Below are 25,506 nucleotides of genomic sequence, written 5' to 3'. Positions count from 1 at the left end.
TGAAGTTTTTACATATCAAGGTTGATCGGATAGTAGGCAACGAAAAGCCCTAGTAGATCAAGATTATTTGGATTTTGTGCAAAGAAAGTCTTGGCAGATTGAGATCAACCAGATACTAGGCAAGAAAAACTTTACGATTGGTAAGGCTGAAATAAAGGTATCAATTAACGACTTGGTAGTAGCAATCAACTAATGAACTCTTAAATCCTAAATTCAAAATTTGAGAAGGTGTAAGGGCGTTTGTTGAAGATTAGTCGATTGATAGGTATGGGCAATCGATTGATATTATAATGAACAAAATATCTGAAACTCGACTATTCATCATCAATTAATTGTTGGAGAATAACATTCAATTGTTGTCACTATTCTAGTAAATGGAAAGTTTAGAACTTGATTGGAAACTTGACTGTTTGACTATTAGTCGATTGATGGTGTTGAGCAGTCGACTATTATAACTATGGTAGCGAACATAATATTTCTACTCAACTGTGTGACTCGACTATTTAGGCAGTAGTCGATTGATGGTCATTACCAATTGACTGTTATTGTTAAAGTTATGTTGGAAATAGCCGTTCTCCAAATGCAATATTCAAATTCAATAGAGTAATTGATAAATGGATATATACAGTTGATTGTTAGATGAAAATCAGTCCAGATTTGAAAGTTATGAAAGAATAATTTCATAGAAGATTTCAACGTTGATTCTTAGAGACTTTAAAGAGAATATTATTGGATTCCAGACTTTCAAGAGATAATCTAAAGCCACCAACAATCATGAAAGCAAAGATTAATTATTATAGAGCGTTTCTTTTACATTATTTATATTTTTATTTGTATCTTGTTGTTGGGTAAAGAATAGGTTGCAAGAAGTTTCTGTTTCCAAAAAGTCTCCAACAAAGAGAAAATTATGAAGTAGGAATTAGAAATCACATAAAATCAGTATATTTTATGCTTATTTCAATTGTATTGTTTGATTTATGTTTTTCCTTCCGTTGAGTAATAATTTATTGTAGATGTACACATGAAATTGAACCAGCAAAATGAATTGTTATTCACTTCCCTGCTAGCAATTTCAACAATTGCCACCGTAAATACTAAAATGAACGACTTATTTATAAAATTTGAAAAATAACAATCAATTAATCCTAATCATTGATAAAAAAAAAATCAAATAATTTTAACTATTTAAAAAAACTTTTAGACAGTCGGGTCTGTCAGTGACTCAGTGCAAATCCAACCGTAATATATCAAAGATAATTAAACTGATTGTTCAAATCTATTTATAGGTCACGCAACCACAATGGTAATTTTAGTCAACTAAATCTGTCTTTAATCAACTACTCTTATAAAAACTTCTAAACTAGAAATTGTTATAAAAATAATAATTTTAAGTAAAATTATTTTCATTAGCTCATTAGTCAACTCAATCATCCATTAATTCTTACAAAAAATAATTAAAACACATTAGTTAACTATTTTTCATTAGCGCTTCAACCAACCACAATCTGATCATCAATCTAACTCATCAGCTAATCTTATATCAGTCGCATGACAAATTGAACTTGCATCAATATTAGCTAACCCAAGGATTTTACATTAATCTACTGGCACATTAATTCTGTGAAACAGAGTCGCACGGCAATATTTTGTCTTGCTCAATTGAACTAAGTTGGCTAGGTAGGATCACTATAAAAACTCAAAAATTACGAGCAACAACAAATTGGGTATGAAATCTAATTAAAATGTACATTCATTTATTTTTTTTGTGTAAAATCTATCGGATAAATTTAAAATTGTTAAAAGCTAGTGAGACCAGAATTGATAAACCATTGAATTTTGATGACACGTCACAACTGTAAAGCTCTGCATACAAATGACAAAATGTTCCCCTGGCACGCATTTATACGAGAAATAAGATGAAGTCCATCCTCAAAATCCAAGTGCAAGTTCGGTATGCTGCAGTATTTAAAATTCTACAATATTCATAATATGATGCCAAGTCTGCTGGCCTCAGGAGCAGATCTAAGGCAAATTCCATTGGTTGACATCTTTAAGGATGCTGTCTTGGATAAAACATAAATCACAATTGAATGAAAAATTGCCCCACTTAGAGTTAAATAAAACACTGAAAATTGCAAAATTTATGAAATATTTGCAAGGCTCATGGTTGTTCTGCAATAAGTTAGAGAATTTCTTAATAATCATCTGTTTAAGGCGGCCACAAAGAGAAATCATTTCCGGCGAATCTTTATATTTAAAGTCCATTGAAGCCTTCCTTCTGGGCGGGGGATTTCCCTGGGAAGGCGTAGGGGCACTTCGTGCTCACCTAGGGATGAGAGTGGGGATGGTAGGTGTAGGTTGTCTGGATGGATGTTCACAGAAAGTTGCCTCGCAACCTGCATATATGTATAGATGCTCGCTCCAGATAATTGAACAAAAATAAATTAATGTAGAGTGATTGTTCCATGCTAATATGACAAAATCAAAATACTTCCAGGACAACCATGCGAATTTATAACTATGATTTCATTTTGTAATTACATTTTCACAGGGAGTGGCGAACATGGATTTGTTGCAAGTTGAGTATACTTTCCTTTCAGAATTTCAAAAAGGTCATTCACATACGAGTTTAGACACTTTGAGCTGGCATTATAAAATGCATACTGATTAAAAGGATTGTCCACTAAGATATGAGCTTCACCTTTGCAACAGACAACGAATTCAGTACCTGGCATTTATTGTATGTGAAGAATATCTAACAGAATCAATGGGTAATAACTATCATTTTTGCTAACAGAAACTAGTGTATATGCACACATTCTACACAAAGGAACTTTGCAGCGTGCTGATTTCCAGATGTGTGCACTAGCATGGATCACATGAATATGCACAGATATGAAGAATATACACAAACAAGTGAGCTAATAAGAAGAATATAAACACAAAAACCGAGTTATATTTGTTGTACCTCAGCTACAATTTCATCCTTGGTTACAGGTGTTCGGATCTCATTGTCAACTTTGATGTATCTCCAAAAGGTCTACAGGCAATATTTGGACATGTAAATTTAGCATGTGTAATAATGTAATACATAACAGCTCAACTGGAAATCAGTAAAGAAAAATAAGTGTACATAGAATTCACAGGAATTATCTCCATCAGCATAAACACAGTTAGTTTTCAACAAACAACAAAATAATAAGATGAACTTGAGACAGTTAATACAGTTAACGATTTGCATGTATATACTAGTATATGAAGAATCCAAAATATCATACAGGAGGAATACTATCCTAGTAAACCTTGCCCAAGAGGATGATAATTTCAAATTGGTCACATGGTTCACCAACAGATACAGTCTGAATGGGGCAAGTTGCCAAAAAAATTTCTAGTTTTGCAACAAAATAATACTTCCAACAAGCATTCTAATCAGACATCATTATGGATCTTCACAAAAACAGTACTCACACTAAAGTGAATCCAAGCATCCGTATGAGAAGCGACAATACCCTGATATGACTTGCATGTGTAGGAGAAGTTTGCATGTTAAAAGACAATCTAATTGGCTACAACTATCTTAATGTAGGCAGCTCTAAAATGTAAAGTGCTATCTTTGTATTTGAAATTTTAGATATTTTGAACTATGAGCACCATGTTAGTCAATGAAGCTACAAAGAAAAATAGATCAATATTCTTGGAGATGTCATTAGTGAAAAACAGTATAAGCATACAGGTTTCTCCCATCAATCTCTTCTTGTGAGCATATACATGTCAATTAAAGCAAATAACTCAAAGGTTAAGGATTATAAACTTGTGTATTTGAAATATTCGACACTCATCATTCAGAATGCTTTTGTAGAATTAGCTCTTAATAAAATCCACATAAATAAACCTTACAAATACTGCAATAAAAATAAATTCATTTGATGGAGCTACAAACATCAGCAGATTGCACTCACAAGGCGAGCATTATCAAGACGCCTTGCCGCTGCCTGATATTCCTTCCATTTTTCTTGCTTTGCCTATTGAAATATATGCATACAGCAATTTTAAAAGATTGAAATATAGTACGACAAAGCTTATGGACTGCACTTGCATTGAGATAAATGGTAAGTGATTCATAAGAACGAGAAGTTCTATATACAATTTCCTGGGATTGGCACAAGAACAAGAAATGTAAGTTGACAGTTAAAGAATATTCTTCTAAATATACTGAGGCTCGGCAACAATTCACAAGAAATATAATTCAAAAAGTTATAACAACAACAACAACAACTAAGGTTTAAAATCTCGACCCGTGCCGAGATTTCGGTCCCAAACCGGAACGATACGATTTCGATATCGTATCGTGTTGTGCCAATATTGTTTCGATATTTTTTTTTATTTATATATACTAATTATTAAATAAATATATTTATTGTGTATAATTTAAAAATAAGTTGTATATTGATTTTATATAAATTCTCAATTATTGAACTTAATATTATTAGAAAAAATAATTAAATATAATTTTCTTTAAAAAAATTGATCTATTAATAACTTGAATTAAAATTGATACATCATAACATATTACCTTACTAATACCAAAAGAGTGGCGTTAAACATTGATTTTGCAACATTCTGCTTAGGTCAACTCCATAATTCTCCAACGTCTAGATTAAATATATACAATATTGATATTGATTTCTCCACATGTCCATCAGCGTATCTCGATTTATCACTGGATGTTAGATTTGAACTAGCACCACTGAAATCGGAATGGATACATGCAAAGGATAAGGATAAGCATATGTCCCCGAGCTCTGGTATGACAAATCACCATATGATGCATCAGGGTTATAATAAGAAGGTTGCGAGTATGATGCACTTTAACCAGAATCAATCTTAGTTAAACTCTCTCGCATCTCGTGATAATTATGAGCTTTCTTTTGTTTGTCACCCATATATCGACGTTGATATTGAACAGCGCTACTTCTAGCTCCATGATCATAATCTTGAGTTGCATGTGTGTGATCTATCTCACATGTCCATGGCTTCGGTGCTAGAGTAGGGGGAATATAATTTTTACCACTAGATGCATCACCACTGTCATCACTTCCATGAGTACTTGCACTGCTATCAACATCACTATTCTCATTTCAAACTTCTCGTCGGACTACCATGTTAGAAGGTGATGATGTTTCATCACTGTCATCGTGTTCTTGCTCATCAATTGCATCGAGTGGATTTTCTTTAATTTTCAATTGACCTATTTCGTAAAAGCAGGAGGTTTGCCTTTTTCTTTCATTTTAATAAAAGTTGCAGGAACTTTGTCTCTGCTTTTGCCTCTATCTATAGACTTTAGTCGGGTTTGGGTTTGGGATGTTTGAGAACATCTAGATCGAAATCCAGAAAATCGAAATTCTTGATAAAAAACTTCATCATCATCTTCTTTCTCATAGATATCTCCTCTAGCTTGTATTTTTTCAATTTGTTAAGAAATTGAGATAGTCGTGGTGGATCTCCTGCTTCATCAAGTAATGGATTCTCAGGCTCAACATGTTAGTATTAGCCCTAATACCAATTATGAGATGATTGTAAAGGGCTCCTTTTGTATCATATTTTATTATTAATAAAGGCAAAGTTAGTTATTATATTACTTCAATTCAGTGTCAAATGAATAAGTATAATAATGTCCTAGAGTAGGAGGTTCTAATCTACAATATATCAATTGCATAAATTGATAGTGAGATATTGTATATATATATAGAGCATTACTCTTAACTATTCCTAGTCAAGCATTAATATGCAAGGACAATATTAATGCGTTGAGATTAGCATGTAGGTTAACGGATGACTTAATCTCACAAGTCATGGATATGAAATCTCAGGTTGACACATGAATATATATTAGAGAATATATACTGAATGACCCGCCATGAGAATGTTTCATGGATCGTTATATGAGTGTCATAAACATTCTCATGTGACTATTAGTATGAATAATCCTTAGACTTGAAGTCACTATGGTTCCCTACATAAGGAGTTGTACACTTTAGCATCGACAAACATCACCCGTAATAGGGTGGACCATAAAACCGATCACTGAGTATGCAATAAGTTATGCGGAGGGATATGAGTGATGTAGATGAAATCTATCTCTTCCATATAACAGAAGTGATATCTGTGGGCTTCTTGATTAGTAGGACACAAGAATGCATGACCATACTTAAATGAGTCAATATACGATATTGAGCTTATTTGATTGAGTGTGTCTACTTAGAGATCAAGAAACATAAAAATTGATACGAGAATGACACATCTCATTAATCAATCTAGATATCAAGGATAGAAGGATTGAGTCATACAAGATAATAACCACGGAAAGGTTAAGTTGGATCTCGACATTCTCGTCACTTGGATAGTAATAATGGCTTGCCAGATGTCACTCATTGCTTATGTATCTAAATGTTGATTTGGATACATTCCCAACGTTATAAGAACCTATTAGGTCACACACAAAGAACAAGTCAATAGAGATAGATTCATATGATGGATCATTGGATTAAATCTAATTCAAATTAGACTCATTGAGTTAGACTCAATTGGATCAACTATTGGATTGAGTCCAATTCGAATTAGACTCATTTAGTCAATTGGATTGATGATTAATGTGTTGAACTCATTAAGTGATTTCATGAATTTGAATTCATGAAGAAAGAGTAGTGTACAACTTGAATTACTCATACATTGGATGAAGAGTGAACAATTTGAATTGCTCATGCATTGGATGCATTGGATTCATTGGATGAAGACAAATATTAATGTCAATTAAGGCAATTGATATTAAGGCATGAGGTAATTTCATTAATCTATAAAAAGGGATTTTTGGATTCATTTTCATGATGAGTTTTTAGTGTTCTTGCTCTTCTTCCTCCTCTCTTCCACTTGGCCGAAACCCCCAAGAAGGGTTGCTAGCACAACCTTTGGTCGTTTCATTCTCCACTTTGTGAGTTTGTGAGACAAACGAGGCTTATTCGTGTGGATATCACAGAGGCACGATCACTTCATCGCGTTAAGATCCGCATCTAAAGAAACGTTACTGTCGAGATTGCGAAGGGCACGCAACAAAGGTATAACTCCCTCTCATGTAAATCTTAGTATATGGTTCCCTTTCACATGGATCTTCTGGAGAAACTAGATGTTTTCCGCTACGCTTTCGCGTGTTTAGCATCCTAGTTCCTCACAAAACAGTGCTCCACAAATCCATTATTGGATCATTCTCAATTTAAACAAATTCAATATCAAATGGATCTACATCATCAGACTCTTGTTCTTCATTCTCTTCTGTTATTGCTCTTAGTTGAAGATGCATATTATAATGAACGTAGACCATCTTCTCCAAGTGACGATAAGAAAAATGATTTCGTACTTTTGTATGAATGAGGAAGAAAGTTACTAATTTCTTTTACAACCCATTGAAGACGTTGTGCAATCTTTTTCAAATTTGGAGTTGATCCTCCATATCGCAACCACCACTCAACTGTAAGATAAATAAGAACAAAATTAAAATAGTATTTATATTTGTTGACAATAATTAGTAATAAATTTTACTATATTTACCCACACCCATTTTATATATGAATAACACTGTAATAGGATTGCTAAAAGAAACCATATGCCTCTTGAAATAATCGATCATTAATAGTTTCAGCAATTGATTGTCTATTTATATGTAGTCTTAATATTACATGTGGCCACTAATAAATCATCATTTGTGCCAAGATTATAACGGTATTGATATACCGAATTGAGATAATAACCTACAATAATTAAACATATATAATTATTAATTAACAATATTAAAAATTCTTTATCATTAAAAAATATGTATCGGCTAAATGAATATATTTTCCCATTTGATCGTCCCATCTTGTAGTGATTATATCAATGAAATGTTGATACTTGGTTGATGATTATAGATGCCTCTTAATTTCCTCTTTTGCTTCATGAATTAGGCAATAGATGTTGCCCATTTGTGGCTTCTTGTCCATATCGATTTTACGTAGAACAACGTACAATTGTTCTACTATTATAAGAATATCTGCGATATAGTCCCAAAATCTAACAGATATAATAATTTTTTGCACCTCCTTACCTTCGATCGTGTTAGAATATCGAGGGCCTTCTCAATCCTCAAAAGAGAACATGACCTTCAATCCGACTTTCTTCTTATTCAACAATTTTAACAGAAAAAAGTGAGTAGTAAACCTAGTTACTCTTGGTCGCAGAATCTCCCCATAAATAAATTTTTTCATTAATCCATGAACCCAATGATGATTATAGAGGAATTTTATTAAAGATTGACCTTTTTTCACTACCTTCTATATCGAGCTTACCGATATCTGTCATCATCAAATTGATACAGTGTGTTGCGCATGGTGTCCAAAATAATGTTTGATACTTTTGCTCCAATAACTCTCCAGCACTCTTAAAGTTGGCACCATTATCTATAATCACCTGCACTATATGTTCGACACCTATCTTTTGAATTACACTATCCATCAAACGATATATGTAGGGTGCATCATGATAGTTTATAGTTGCATCAATAGATTTATGAAATATCACCTTTTTATTGCAGTATAGTAGAAAGTTGATAATACTCATTCGTGTAGATCCTGTCCCACCATCATATATCAACATAACCCCATATAAGCTCCATTGCTTTTTGCATGATAGGATCCAAGTCTTGATCTCCTCCACTTGTTCATCTAAATATGGACCCGCAATTTTATATGCAATCGGAAGTTGAATACCAAGACCAAATTTTTGAATGTTGGACACCATAGTACAATAGTATGCGTTGTTTGCTGCATTAGGGGGAATATGATAAAAATGAAAAAAATTTAGCAATACTTTTACCGATTGATTTCTTCTTCTCTTTTAAATATGCATCATCAATCCTAGTCTGTTTGCTAGCTTGGTTTGAGAATGTTAGTGGATCAGTATCAGCAATATCAGCTGCATGTCTTCGTCCCATAAAAGGAAAAAAACGACCAATATCGCATATTTTGGACAGCTGCATGACTTGTATTAAAGTAATACAAACACTTGCACTCTTTCCTAATGTTGCTGCAGTAGTTGAGCCACTTCCATGGACACCAAAGCCACTTCTATGTCGCATATTTTGCTCATAGTCATATTGAGTTCGAGAGATACTAAGAGTTACTAAAAAGTCTTCGTCATTTGGAACTTCACCATGACCTTCAAATTCATCATAGATTGGTTCTTTAGAGCTTCGTCTATCAACAAGCTCACATTGTCGTTGTTTATACTTTAATGTTTTTTTGTCATCAAATTTCTTTTTCATTGCACGACGAACTTCTTGAGAAACTTTTAGACAATTAGAAATATCTGGATATCCACCCGTAAAATGTTGTTTTAGGTGTGTGACCCCACTATCACATCCAATCATATCGCAATGCAAACATTCCCAATGGAATCAATTTTCTAATCGACGTGCGTATCTCAAAGCAAGATGATGAGATTGTTGTTTCGATGTCATTACCTATGCATTATAAAAAAATTAAGAATAATATACATTTCCAAGTAATGGTCATCATTTTATAACGTTAAGAATGTATTTATCATTGTAAACTTACAAATTAAGTATATAAACTATAAAGTGCAACTTCCTGAAATATGAAACAATCTCCTAAAAATATTAATTCACCTTTTTCAATTTAGAATGATCAGAACTGCACAAGATTATAAGTATTTTATTAGGAATCATAAACTTTATAGCATACCTTTATCAAAATTTCTAAAATAAAGGACATGTAATATTTCCTAAACATATCAAGTAAAGACATTTTAAGACAAAAATATATATGATAGATCAGTAGAAACATTCTTTGACAAAAATATATATTTCATATATTCAGGAAGAAAGAATCATAAAAGTACAAAAGTTAAATATGTTAATATTCATGGATCCAAATTTCAAATTAATTCTAAGTTAAAAAAATATTATCTATAATAAATATATAAATTAACATAAAGATGTTACTTTATATATAATAATTATACAAATTAATTAATTAATTATTATCTGTAAAAATATAAAATAATAAAAATATCAGAATATAAATTTAATTTATTAGATTTTTTTTAGAATTTTTAAATTTTTTTTAGAATATTAGAATATAAATCTGAATTATTATAAAATTTTTAAATGAAATTTAAATTAATAAAAAAATATTAGAATATATATCTGAATTTTTATAATTTTTTGAATTTTTAAATGAAATTTAAAATAATAAAAAAATATTAGAATATAAATCAGATTTATTATAATTTTTTTAAATGTTTTAAATACAATTTAAAACATTAAAAAATAATTTTTCAGAATATTAATTAAAATTTTAATTTTAAATATATTTTTTATATATTTTATTAGGATAATTTAATTAGGATTTATAAAAGTCTGTTTGGAATATCACACCTACTTGGGAATTGTTTAAATTAATTAAATCAAAATTTTAATTTATTTACTCAAATCTAGGGCACAACAGCGGCGGATTGCGGGACGACAGCGGCGGATTGTGGGTGGATCGTGGGGATCCGGTGGCGCTGAAGGCGTCGCGGGACACCTCTGGCGGCAATTTCGGTGTTGTCAGAGACGTCCGACGACAATTCCGACGGAGGCATCCAGTGACTCCTCCAGCGTCACCCGTGGCACATCCTATACGGGGATGCCGACAAATAGGGGAAATCATACCTAGTCGCCGCTCGTGCTGCTGCCTCCTTGCTACTTGCCTCGCCGCTGCCGCCTCGCCGCTTCTGATTGATTGCTCTCTGGTGCCATTTTATAAGGTTTTTTTTACATTCTGCCATTGGCGATTGATTAATCGTGACAGAAGGAATTGATTTGATTCCCTCTGTCGCTCGATTAATCGATCACGACAACTCACATGCTATCGCGGATGCCTGTGGATTACGCGCCAAAATCATAGCGCGTCAGGTGCCGTTTTCGGCCAGGCGATGAAACGGTAAAAACCGTCCGTGTCACCCGGCACAGAACAACATTCTTTTCCAAATATTATCCTACTAGGTGTGGTCAACTATATGGATTCTTCTACGTCATTGGGTTCTATCCCCTACTATATCATCGTAGATAACAAATTTCAAAATATTTAACAAGAGAAATCTCCATTAGAATACAGATTATAGCAAGTCACATCCATAATGCAAATGCAGGTATAGCATATTATACCAGAAAGTATATTCTAAAACCATACACCAAATAAATGAGTTAAAGCATGAGATGGTGTTGGTTGTGATTTATTACAACAAATAAAGATGCCATAATTATGCTTAACAGTAACTGAGAAATGCATGATCTAAATCTGTAAACAACTTGATCATCTAGATTACATAGGTATTTTGATAAAGGTTTCCTTCCAATTAGCAACAGCCAAGTCTTTATAGAACATTTCCTTGAAGTCTGTCACTTATGATATAAATAATAAGAAAAAACAGAGAAAACAAAGGATTGCAATGATCAGAACTAGTATTGGCATAACGAAACAAAAATGAAACATATATTAATTCTACCACATCAAATATTGTGACATAAAGGTAAACATCATCTCCAGAGGATATTGCATTCTTCCGCCCACATTTTTTCATCCATAGTGATTTTCCATAAACACTGCAACACTCTGAAAATGTTATCTGTGAAACAAATGGACCCTTAGTCTTATTCTTCTTCCCTATCCCATGTTATTGGTAGGCGCAACGTCTTTGAGATCGTGAGAGAATGAGAGATTGTGATTCTGATATTGGTAGGAGCAACTTCATACGAGAGGATGGGATCATCAAGTGAGGGGTTAAATAATTAGTTTATATTTATAATTTTTATTAATAATGGGGTGAAAATCAAGAGGGTGCCACTTATTTTAATTATCATTTGATGCACCATGTTGAAAAAATATCAAAAGGACATTGGTGCCCTATGTTGAAAAAATATCAAAAGAATGCTCCAATCTATTTTTTCATTACCAGAGTAGTCCAATATTGTCATAGAAGCTTTGGCTAAAAATGCTCCAAAATTGAACAAATTTGCTTCAACATGGTTAAAGTTGCTCTCATATTGATCAAAATTGCTCTAACATTGGTTAAAACTGCTTTAATGCCGTCAAAACTACTCCAACACTCGTCACCCTTGCTCCAACGTTGGTCAAAATAGCATCAATGTTTGTAAAAACTGCTATTAGTCAAAAGTACTCCCCCTTGTAAGAGTTTTGGCCAAAAACTACTACAGCGGTGTTAGACAAGTCAAGTTAAAAGGTAATTTGGGAAGAAAATTTAGGGTGTTGTTTTGTTTTTTTTTGCAACATAAGACATTCTTTTAACAATAATGAAAATAAAGGGCACTCTTTCATTTTTTCCCCTTCGTAATTGACATTAAGATGCATTGTTAGCAATAATTTGACAAAGTTACAACTTAAAACTAAAATAACATCTAGATACGCAAATGACATAGACACAACACACTAATATTTCATATTGGCAAAGTGCACAATGGCTAATATGTTTGTTATATTTTAAATTGTTTATAAAAAATTAATTTTATTAACTATCTAATCATTATAGATTTATTTTTAGAAGTAAACCAATTGGAAGGATCTTAAAGGAGTAAAACTCATTGAAATTCATCTTAGTGCACTTTGATAGGTATTGAAGCATGCTAAGTCTCCACAGGATCTGCAGTGTAGCTATATAAGTTTGGCCAGAAACCAAAACTCGAAGACGGGGCATAATTTATACCTTGGTTTCAACAATAAAATAAAGGAAAATATGAACAAATCATGAAAATGCAAAAATGAACAATCAAAATAAGTTAAAAATCACTGGCACAGAACTAGATAAGAAATAAGGAAATTCAAGTAAGATCTACTGGTTTTGACTAGTCATCAAGATTTTATGTACTGGCAAGAGAAACTCATGAAAAAGTCTCGCACTCACCTTGCTATCTGATGTTTCCTCTTGTTCTTTGACTTGCTGAGTGATTGGAGCTTCTTTTGCCAATTCCACTTCATCCCGTTGGTAAAGCTATAAAAAAAATATGGTAGCATGTGAAGCTCAAATAGAAAATTGATTTTTTTTTTAATTTCTCTTTGCTTATTTTCTTGTTTAGTGCCTTTTGCATGATAATAGAAACTAGTATAACATACATTATAAAAGCAGTAATGACATACTATTGTATTAGGAAGAAAAATCAGAGTTAGGAAAAAGATTTATGATGGTACAAGCAGGAATAAAAAAAGCCAGATGGTGTATGGCCAAAGACAAGGAACTGCAGAAAGACAAGATCATGACACCAGCTAAAATTTCAGTTTGTTTTGGTATCTCTTTTTTTTTTTAAGAAAAAGGAACTAATTGTGTTTCAATGTAGAGAATCTCCCAAATAAACAACATTTGCTTTAGTTCCTACCACTCACAAACTCAGCCAAAATGATAATACAATTTAAATTATGTCCATTCAAAAACAACACATTTAGCAAAAAAACAACAATTTTAATTATTCAAACCCAACTGAACCAAAATGTTCAGTTTTTTCTGGTTCGGTTTGAATAGACAGTTTGGTTTGGTTCATGAAAATTTTACTTAAAACATTGCGCACTATCATATTTGTGGCGGTCCTTAATATGATATATCAGAGCACCCATTTTGAAAAGTGAGAGGTCTCACTGGCTTCACCATCTACGATGTTAAAAGAGATTTAAATATACTTCGAAATCAACATTAGCAATTCCGTTTGTTTGTCCTAAGCAACATTTACCTATAAGGAAGATGTTGTTATGGTATTTTTAGACAAATTTATCTGTATGGTTAGGTTTTCTTACATTAATTGACTCATCATCATGCTTATGTCGCAACCAAAGGGAATTGACATTGTACCTTAAACTCCTACATAGTCAAAGGACATTCAATCGGAGAACACAAAAGAGAAAGACAAGGAGCTGACCTTGCGTTGCTCCCGCATGAGGAAAGCATACTTCTCTATGTTCGGGACGGCGAGCAGCTTAGGCATCAGGTGGTTGCGGAAATGCCCTGGCGCCACCTTCACCGTATCCCCAGCTTTCCCCAACTTGTCGATCGTCTGATAGACACAGACAGAATCACGCTAACGGCATGAGCCATATCAGTTAAGTAGGGAGAAGGATGTAAAGGTGATAGTCATACCGTGGTGAGGATCACCTCAAGCTTTCTGTGCCGAACGCCTTGGGCGGAAAACAAGAATGGGTTGGTGATATTAGCCGAGGACGATGACTGCGAGCCTAGAAGGTGGCGAAACCCAGCAACTCCACAACAGCGAGCGGGCGACATGTTGGATGCCTCGGCTGCCGCGATGGTCGCCCGAGGAAACCAAGAAGAGGGAGCGGTAAAGCTCGATGAATAAGGAAACCGAGAGGAGGGACGGCTCGATGAATAGGGGAACCGAGAAGAGGGAGCGGAGAAGCTCGATGAATAAGGGCTTAGGGATTTTACTTGTAGATTAAAATGGAATAGGATTAAAAAAAAAAAAAAGCATCGGATCGCGGCCCGTGAGAAGCACGTGACAGGTGATATTGCAAAAGCAAAAAAAATAAAAAAACATTATTGACAAAACTTTGTCAGAAGTGGGATTTGAACCCACGCCCTCGTTCGAGGACCAGAACTTGAGTCTGGCGCCTTAGACCACTCGGCCATCCTGACAATTTGCCTTTTGAGTTTAAGTAAATATAAAAGTAATTTATAATTTAAGATAGCAAACCTTGCTCCTTTATAAAGAGAAAATTACATTTCAGTTCTGTAATTTATATTTTTCCTAATTTTAGTCCGTTTTTAGTACAATAATTTAAAATATTTTTAATTTTAATCCTTTTCTTCTAAAATTAAAATTTTTTATAGGCAAATACTCAGTTGGCGGTTAAAATATTGAGTTGTAAATTGAATTTATGGATTTTGATTTTTTATGACCTATGTGATTTTTTTTACAACTTAATATTTTGATCATCAACTAAGATGGGATACGTCCATAATTTATGGATTAAAGGATGATCCACTATTTGATATTAGTGGATTATGATGAACCCTATCTATTTAAGTGGGGGGTCCATTGAAATAGATCAATGTGGATCATCTTCTGGTCCTTAAATTATAGACCAGAGAACCTATGCTCCGTCAATTAGGTATTCTTCGATCGTCAACTACTGATATTTTCTGATGAAATATTTTACTTTAAAAAAATTGTTTGAAATTGAAAAATATTATAAATTATTTAACTAAGAATTCATTAATAGTACTAAAATTAAAAAAAAAAAGTTACCAGACCGAAAAGATAATTTTCTCCTTCCAAAGCATCCCATTCTTCTTCTTCAATTGCTCGCAATCTTCTTCCTTTACGATCTCTCTCATCATCTTCCTCCTTCTCCCATCGCCCAATTACTTGACTAATATGGATCTCCTAATCAAACCCAACCCCATGTCCAAGATCCACGTCGAGGTTTGCATGATCTTCACTCGCGGCCTCCGGCGCCGCTGCTCCACCTTCCTCAAGCCGCAGTGGTTCGTTGTCGGGTGGGTAAACCCCGACGAGAAGTACCGCACTAGGATCGATACTTCTAGAGGGAGCCCATTTTCTGAGGGGGAAGCTTCATGGCGTCGTTGTGGTGGCGTTGAAGGAGCTCATGGTCAGATTCTTGAGCCAAACAGAATCGAATCTGATGGTGGAGAGCTTCTAGCTGAGGAAGAAGAATTCGAGGGAGAGCCATGGATTCGTTGACGTCTCCATATCCATATTTACCGGAAAAGCGGGCAAAATTATTATGGAAGTATCCATTGCAAATTTGCATTTCACTTTTACCTTGTGGATTCTTTTTTTTTAAAATGTAAATTTAAAGATTGATCCTTTCTCAATTTGTAGCCATAGATGGAGATTCCCATGCACAAATGACGGACAGAATCACAATCGCAATCGGAGATGGCCTGACCTTATCTTTCCCGGCCCATCCACAACAGCCATACTGCCGTGCCACTCTTCTTCGGTCTTTGCCTACTTCGAACACAAGACACTTTGTTAGATATATGTGAATAGAAAAAAAGAAGAATATGTAAGGATTTAGAGCGCTAAACACGCAGAAAGCACAACGGAAAAACTAATTAGATCCTTTCTAGAAGATCCATACGAAGGAAAAATATATACTAAGTTTGTTAAAGGAAGTTATACCTTTGTTCTGTGCCCTTTGCAATCCCGACAGTAACTTTTTTTTAATACAGATTTCAGCGTGATCAAGTGTTCGCGCCTCTGCGATATCCACACGAACAAGTTCCGTCCGTTGCACGAACACGACTTTAGAGATCAAGAATCATCTTCTTGTGCTAGCAAGCAAAAATGGTTCAGCCAAATAGGAAGAAGACAAATTCTCTTGCATGAAAATGAATGAGACAAACCTTTTATACTCATTCAAGGAATACCAAAGGTCATTAGGCTTTTGGTCTTCCTTTAATTATTGATATATTAATCTCTATTAATGGGCATTAATGTGTCTCTTGGTCTTCTTTGACTAATGATTAATTAATCTCTATTAATATTCATTAATCTCTTAATGAATTGGTTTAGAATTTTAGATTAACCATTAACCTAATAAGTCATTAACTCAATAAGCTAATGTGTTAGATTATTATATTGGATTAACTGCTAACTCAATAAGTCATTAACCCAATAAGCCTAATCATCTCATAATTAGCTCTTAGAGCTAATACTAACAATCTCCCACTAGCACTAGTGTCAATCATTACAAAGATGACACTAACACTTTAGATTAACCTATTATTCTTAAGATCCTTAGTATTTTAGTCAAACTAAAATACTCATCTCCAAACCAACATGTTCTTTGTCTATGATCCAGTAGGTTCTCATAATGTTGGCAATGTATCTAAAACCACTTTAGATACATAAGCAATGAGTGACATCTAGCAATGCATCATTGTTATCCAAGTGATGAGAATATCAAGATCCGAACTAACCTGTCAATGTATATTATCCTGTATAACTCAATCCTTCTATCCTTGATATCTAGATTAATTAATGAGTCATAGATCATGTCATCCTCTTATCAATCTTTGTGTTTCTTGATCTCTAAGTAAACACTGAAATAAATAAGTTTAATATCTCATATTGACTCATTTGAGTATGGTCATGCATTTTTGTGTCTTACTAATCAAGAAGTCCACAGATATCGCTTTCGTTTTTACATCACTCACATCCCTCCACATAACTTCTTGCATATCCAATGATTGACTTTATAGTCCACCTTGTTACATGTGACGTTTGCCGATACTAAAGTACACAACTTCTTATGTAAGGAACCATAGTGACTTTAGGTCTAAGAACTATTCATATCAATAGCCACATGGGAATGTTTATGACACTCATATAACTATCAATGACATATTCTCATGGTGGGTCAATTCAGTACATATTCTTTAATATATACCCATGTGTCAATGTGATATCTCATATCCATGACTTGTGTGATTAGTCATCAATTGACCTACATGCTAGTCTCAATGCATTAATATTGTCCTTGTATATTAATGCTTGACTAGGAATAGTTAAGAATAGCGTTCTATATATCTACAATATTTCACTATCAATTCAACCAATTGATATGTTATAGACTAGGACTTACAATCCTAGGATATTATTATATTTATTCATTCGACATTGGACTAAAGTAAATATAATAACTAACTTTGTCTTTTATTAATTAGTAAAAATATGATAACAAAAGTGCCTTGTCAATCATCTCATAATTGGTAGTAGGGCTAATACTAGCAATCTTCTTATGTCACTAGTGTCAATCACTGAAATATCTAATATCCATTGACCTAGTGTGACCATTATGTTTTCTTTGTGTCAAAGCCTTGGTCAAAGGATCCGTAATGTTAGCATTGGTCGGTACTCTGCATATCCTCACATTTCATCTATCGGTGTTCTCTTGAATGAGATGTAACTATTGTAGTATCTAATACCCAGCATAATCATTTAAGTAAAATACATCTCTGGCTGTGATCTAGAATCATCCTTGTTAGTTTGAAAGCTAGCATCGGTGTAACCTTTTACAGCAAGCTCTTCATCGCCTCCAAAGATCAAGAAATAATCTTGAGTTCTTCTCATGTACTTAAGAATATTCTTGACTGCTATTTAGTGACCTTCACCTGGATCCAACGGTATCTGCTCATCATTCTTAACGCATATGAAACATCAGGGTGAGTATAAAGCATGACATAAATGATTGATAACTATGATTTGGCTATATTATTTTGATTCATAATGCATATTTTTTGATGGTCTATTCATAGCTTAATCTCACATTTACATCATATTTCATAATTGCATTTGAATTTGGACTTAATTGTAAATTGGCTTATAATTATGGTATTTGAAGCTAGTATTTGATTCTTATTTTCTAGGCATCAAAAGGGTCATGGACCCGATCAAATCAGACCACACTTGGGCTCAAATCTAGGGCAAAACGAGGTGATCAAACCTTGGAGTGTTTTGGACCGTTCATTGAAGATCAAGCAGATCTAGCCATCCGTTGAGAATCTGGTCCATCCGACCTAATGAGGAGTAGATCACGTTCGTAGATGAAGATCCAGGAAGTTTGATCCAGATCAGAGACGATCCAACCGTTGATCCAGCCCAAATCAATCTGGACCGTCCGATCAGTTTTGAGGAGGTTTAAAAACCCCGAGAAGCTACAGTACCAGTGGGCTCGGCGTGTTCGCGACTTTGCTACAATGCCATCTTCTTCTTCCTTGCGGCGTCGTTGCTCCCATTCCAATTTCCCGATCCGGTGGCTTCTTCTTCTTCACCGACGACGACCACTGAGCTCCGGCGTTCATCTTCCGAGGGCAGAGAACGATCGAGGAGGTTTCCAGATTGCGTTTTGGAGTCTGTTCCCCCGCCGCGTACCCGATTGAAGGGAGGTCTCCCGATCGGCGTTTTTCGCGTCCACCAGAGCTTCAGGGAGGTTTCTCGGGAGCTACTGATTTCTTAACGACCGTCATTCTGCAGCAAGGTTAAGTAGATCTGATCAATTTACTTAGCATTGCAAATCACATAACCTTTTCTCTGTTTCTTCGGATTGTGAGGTTACCAGCTGGATGTGAGTTGAAAGGAGGTTTCCTGGAGCTGTAAACGTTCTCTGGTAATAGCTGGAAGCTCGGGAATTGTTTGTTGGGTGCTTGAAAGGAGGTTTCCGAGAGCACTTCTATTTTGGAGGTTTCCTGGCAGATTGAAGAAGATTGCTACGGGATTTGGATGTGGAATGCTTTAGGGTTTAGATTTCTTTGTTTTAGTATTTGAATTGTGTTTGAATTGCTCAGATCATCAGATCTGATAGTTTCCTTACCATTTCTTCCTTGTTTCAGTTTACTGCAATTCCATTTCTATTTTTCTTGCTGCAATCCTAGTCCTGTTTAACTTCTAACTGAGTTTGCAATCTGACTTTTGATTTGAATTTGGTATTTCTGTGTTTAGTTTTTAGTCTTCAATTCAGAAAATCTTTGTTCTATGTTTGGATTTGTTATGATAGAGATTAAGCTCAAATGATGAAAGAATCACTTAGTCTTAACATTGATACCTCTGTTAACATTCTTGATTGAAGTTGTGAATTGAAGTTTTGCTAATTAATGGATTAGTTTCAATGATGCAAATTTGAGGAGTGAATGAATTATTGATCTATGAGTGTGATTCGGAGTTGAATGTTAGCTCGATTCATGTAAGAATTGTTTGGTTTCAAGCTTTAAATGTTGATTTCTTATTTCAGTTATTGTATCTTAAGTTCTGTGATTGTTAATTGGATATATAGTGATTGAATTATTTGACTAAATGATGCGTAAATCTGAATTTAACTATGGCCTATTTGATGAGGAGGAAATGGATCATGTTTAGATGAGAATGAATTCTCTTTGATGCTATTCTTGACCTAGTTGGAATTAGATTTTGATTGGAACCAATTCTAGAATTCATACACACTTACTAGTGCTCTTTGGAAAAATACGACTTGGGACTCCTTACTACGACGCGTGTCTTAATTTTAGTGAGTTTCCAATCTTTATTAATTTGATGCGCCTTGTGACATACAAAAAGGCTGACACCAAATTTTGGCGCCGTTGCCGGGATACTGTTCATTTCCAGCAGCTTTCCAAGGAGAGGTTTCTTCGAGGATTTCGCGCTTCCACCGTCGCGAATTGCAGTTCCGACCAGCAGGGTCAGGCGTCCACCAGATTCAGGGGATTTCCGAGTGACAGCGGTCTTCTTCCTCGATGATTCTGTAGTGACAGACAGAATACTTTATTGTGTTTGATTGTGGAGAAGTGGATTGATTAATTAGGATTTATTTGTTGTTCTTGTTTCATTTTATAGTTAAGTTCTTATGCTTGTTTAATGTGTAGTTGTTAGCTTAATTTCGTGTTTGATATTCTTATGATGCATGTTAATTAGTTTTGATACTTTGTTTAGTTCATTATGTATGATTGTTGATCTTGTATCATAGCGTGACAATATGGTACAAGTTTAACTTTTATGCATAATTAGGTTTTGTTTAATTGTCGTTAAGTTTGTTTAGTTAATTGTCTTTGAGTGTTGCTTTCTTTATTAATGTTTCTTTGATCCTCATAGTGTAGAGTGACACTGCATTATGAGTTTATATTTGCTGTTTAGTTAGGATTTCCTTATTTGCATTAGGTGTAGAAATTCCAAAACAAAACCCCATTGTTCGATTTCGTCTGAGAGCAAACGTCCTATCACTGTTTCCACGTGAGAGATGACCCGGTCCTCTACTATACTACCTTAGTGTAGGTTAAGGGGTTCGGTTGAGTATAAATGAATTAATTTGATTTACAAGTGTGACAGACTCGTTGTCAAATTTTGGCGTCGTTGCCGGGGAAGAACTAACTAGTAGTGTGTGTTTATTTTAGATTATACATTGAGTGATTTTAATTTGTTAGCATCTTGATTGATTTGATTGCTTATTTCTCTTTGTAATTTCATGTTGATTTATTCTTGAATTTTTAAGTGCCTTTACTGTTCATGTTTTCATGTGATTAAAACTTTATGCTCTTGAATCTTCTAACGTTGAATTTTAGTGTTGTAGTGAAGAACAGGAGATTTCTTTAGCATGGATCCGTATTTTCAGAATTTTGGAGGTGGAATGGAGAATCAGTATTTTCAACCTGAGTATCAATATTACCCAAACATGGATCAAAAAAATAGGTATGAATCATTTCATAATGATTTTAATGCTAATTGGGTGGATCATTCATGTTTCAGGTATGAAAGTGCACAAGGACCATTTATTGAGCCATATCCAGTCTACCAGAGTTCGTATGGATTTCAAGAAGTTTCAACAAATTTTATGTCAAAACCTTTTCAACAGAATGACCCTCAAATGGATGATACAACATGGAAACTCAGGGAGATGATGCAACAAATGATCGAACATCAAGAGCGACAATTTTCAAGGATACAGAACATACAGATTCAGTTAGACCAAATTGCATCATCTACTAATCAGCCACAAGCACAAAATTCCAGTGGAGAGATGGAAAGTAGCGATTCTGTCAGGCCTGACCCTACTTCCATTACTTCACATGATTTTTCTAATATTTTTTGTGATGATTATGTAATTATGCAAATTTCTGATACTAATGATTTTGTTGTTGAAGATGTTGTTAGTGATTCAGGTTCTGAACATATTTTTTAAGATGATTTAAGTGTAGGGGAGTGCTTACTGGAAGCATTACCTCAAGAATCACCAAGAGTTGAAGATGTAAGTGTAGGGACTTGTGCTATGGAGCCAAGCACCCAAGAATCACTACATGAGGATGAACATTCACAAGAACAAGAGCTTGAGCCATATCATGATGAAAAGGAGATAACAATCACCACTCCAGGTACCGTTCAAAACGACAAGGTGAGTATTTTTTGTGATTCATCAGAAAATTTAATAGAGGTACCGTTCATTGATTTTATTAGTTGTGATTCATTGCTTGCTAAATTTTCTACGCACAATAATATTCTCCTATTTTCTTTTTACCCTACATGTGTGTGGGAGTTGTTTTCTTTGATTGATGTTGTAGGAGAACATAAGCTTCCGGAGTGGATGCTTACATTGAACCGCCTAAGACCTCCAGAAAGAATTTGCAATGGAAAAATGGTCAATAAAAAGAAATTGAGTGGAATAAAAAATACTCCATTTCCGACGTAGATTCTTTTGCTAAATCTTCTTCGACCACCGGAATGAAAGGGGAGTTGGTTCTAATTTTATTTTCTTTTGCATTTTAATTCATGCTTTGTTAATAAATTCTTTTTATGCATTTCTTTAGTTACATACTTTGCATTTTGCATTTTACTTTCACACTTTGCTTTCATATTTTGCATTTTGTTTAGTATATAGCATTTCATTTTTAATAAAATTCTTCATGGGAATTTTCTAAGTAATATTTTTAAGGTGGTAAAAGTCTATTAAATTTGATCATCAATTTTAGGTCATTGTACATGATTGGATGCTTTTCTTACATAATATTGGTTAAATTAGTAGTGGATTCCATTTTGATCAATTAAGCTTGATTGTATAAAAATACCTAGAGAGGACCACTTTAAGCCTAAACACTATTTTATTTTTGTGTGACATGCACTCATAGAAATTGAACTCTAGAACTTGCTTAGTTTCTTTTCAAAATCACAATAGCATTTGTGTGCATAGAGATGAAGGAATTTTTCATTTTTGTTCCCTCATCATTTCCCATTTCTTACCCTATAATTATCTTAAAACATTTTCCTCTTGCATTTTATCTTTTTATTACCTTTGCTTGCTCTATTTTATTGAGAGTTTGGATGAATAACTTGATGAGTTAGATTACTCGAGATGGACAAAAGAGTAAGTGTGGGGGAGGTGTTTAATTGAAAATGAGTTCTTCTGTTTTTATGGAGGAAGTGAAATGCAGGAAAAGTGGGAGCATAGTGGAAGTTGTTGGTTGTGTGTGTCATTGTTCTAATATTTGATACATTTGGTTGTGAGAAGTAGTATTGAAAATAGCTTGGAATTCTGGGAACTGATAACATGGAAATTTGCAATCTGTGAATGTGTAACTGATTTCTTGGAGTCAAACTCTGCTAGATTCGTTTGATCTTTAAGCTGGACTTAATTGTGTGCCAACTCAGATATTGTTTCTTAACAAAATCAATTGGAATTGAACTTGTCAGGGGTTGCTGAAATCAAAAATCAGAATTTCTCTTGAGGAAAGCTGTACAGTGAGTTGTGTAATGAAATTAAATCAGTAAGTGCTGGAAATTTCAGAGACAGGAACTTAAGTACCAAGTGGGAGTTTTGTATCAAAATTAAATCGAAACCCGGAAGCTAAATCTGAAGTGCTGATCTCCTAGTAATTCTGAGACTGGAATTGAAGAGTAGAAGTGTTGGAGCTGGAAATCAGAACCTGCAACCTGAATTTGGTTCATAATTGATGTTTCTGAAATCAAATTCGGCAGTGCTGAATTTATACAGTAGGCAAACTCTGAGAAATTGTGAGTGCAGATTTTCAGATTTGAATCATGAATTTGAATTCATGAGTTTAATCTCCTGCTACTTTGGTTGAATCCTGGTTGATTCTTAATAGATTGCACTTGAACTACAAATCCAGAAGCTATAGTTGAAAGGAGAGGTTTAGATGAAGTTTTGTAATGGGAAACAACAAATGGAATTCTATCTAATTTCTGAAATTTCATATTGTTTCAATCCTGAAATTGAAACTTCTGTCTTGTATCCAGCAAGTTGAAATTGTGGAGCTGTGAATTGATTTTAAATGTTGTGTGTCAATTTATGGATGCAAGTTCCTTATCAGTAGGAAGTTTAGATGGAATCATTTTCCATCTAATCAAGAAATAGCTACAAGATTTTTCGACAAGAAATCTGATACCAAATAGGCAAACAATGCTGAAAGCTGAAACTGAATCAAAACTGCAGTTTGGTCTTAGACTGGTATTGCAGTAACAGGGAAGCAAAATTCAGGCTGAATGTTTTGTGCCATTGTAGTAAAGAGGTTAAGTCTACTGCAGGCAAGTTTAGAAAAGGGAAAAGGAAAGAAAAGGAATGCACTGGTGCACAATCTAGATTGAAACTGAACTGCACAGATTCAAGTTTCTGAAACTAAATTTCCGGAAAGCTGACAGTTGTGCCAATGATTCTCTGTAACATAATCTGTTGCATAAATCAAATTCAAGTTCAATGTCTATTTTGCAATGCTATTTGATGTTATTTACTCAAAAGCAAGGATAGAATGCAGTTTGATTTGTCTCAATTGTGTGCCAAAAATTTTATCAGCATGCTTCGGATCGTAGAGGAATTTGAGTGAAGATTTTGAATTTCAAAAAGGTTGAGGAGCTACATGTGCAGAAGCTGTTCAAATCAACTGATGCATTTGAATTTCTTGTGTTACATCGGATGGAGATGATGAAGTGGATTTACTACTTTTCTAAGTGTTGATGTTGATCTACTCAGCATTGCTCTGCTTAGCATTTGTTCTGCTCAGTATGACCTGCTAGAATAGATTTCTGAAACTGAGAGCTAGATGCAAGGATAGAAATGAAGAAAGTGCAGAATTGCAGAAATATGACAGTTTTATGCCAAATTGAGATTTGAATTGTAACCATTAAGAGATGCTGAAACCTGTAGGCTTCACAGTGATGCATTATAAAGGATCTTAAGAGGTTAAGTGAAAAGGAATTGGAATTTTTGGTGGCAATATGATGACTAGTTGGCACAAAGTTAGGAAGCGTATAGAAATTCTGGAAACCTGCCTTACTCTAAATCCAATGCAAAAGAGGAAGAAATGAGAAATTTTAGAGTCACTTATTCTGAATTTTGATGTCAGATTCTGTTGTGTAAATTTGTGATTTGTGAAGCTCTACATCTTTCAAGACTTTTGCGTGCAGAACTGATAGGCTGTGAGGAATCAATTGCTGATATTAAGCATGGAAATTGCCTGCTGGAAATAAGTTGATACATATAATGCTGGTAAACGAGTATTTGGAAGTTGCTGATTTAAGTTCTTAATTGCTAGAAGTGAGTTCTGAGCTGCAGAAATTTGTAAGTGAGGTCCTAAATTGGAATCAGAATAAGAACAAGGAATTGAAACTGAAACTACATGATTTGCAACAATAGACACTCTGGTTGAAAAATCTGTTAGAACCAAGCGTATGATTTCTGAAACTAAATATCACCAATCTAACATATGCTATTCTGAGAAGGTTTGATTTGTGCAGTGATACAGAGCAGTGATACATAGGGAAAGGATTTTATCCTTTAATTGCCAAAGATTATTTTAGGATTTCAAAGTTGGTTGAAGATGCAGACTCTAGAGCAGGACCAGAATTAGAAACATGAAAAAGAATATAAAAAAAAA

At 34.2% G+C, this 25,506-nt stretch overlaps 1 protein-coding gene and 1 non-coding gene across 2 annotated transcripts; both read right to left on the bottom strand.

The window, feature by feature from the left end:
- Positions 1-1,929: 1,929 nt before the first annotated feature.
- Positions 1,930-14,525, bottom strand: LOC121996308 (50S ribosomal protein L9-like). Its single transcript, XM_042550229.1, has 6 exons — positions 14,233-14,525; positions 14,015-14,149; positions 13,012-13,098; positions 3,960-4,022; positions 2,969-3,040; positions 1,930-2,396 (listed from the first exon to the last, which is right to left on the bottom strand). Exons 1-6 carry the CDS (start codon positions 14,374-14,376, stop codon positions 2,232-2,234), a joined length of 666 nt encoding a protein of 221 aa, XP_042406163.1. The 5' UTR covers positions 14,377-14,525; the 3' UTR covers positions 1,930-2,231.
- Positions 14,526-14,661: 136 nt separating this feature from the next.
- Positions 14,662-14,745, bottom strand: TRNAL-CAA. Its single transcript has one exon. It is a non-coding gene; the product is annotated as a tRNA-Leu (tRNA).
- Between the last annotated feature and the right edge of the window lie 10,761 nt (positions 14,746-25,506).

The sequence above is a fragment of the Zingiber officinale genome, chromosome 6A (genome assembly GCF_018446385.1).
Source record: "Zingiber officinale cultivar Zhangliang chromosome 6A, Zo_v1.1, whole genome shotgun sequence".
Lineage (NCBI taxonomy): Eukaryota > Viridiplantae > Streptophyta > Magnoliopsida > Zingiberales > Zingiberaceae > Zingiber > Zingiber officinale.
This window is presented reverse-complemented; position numbering and strand designations above follow the sequence as displayed.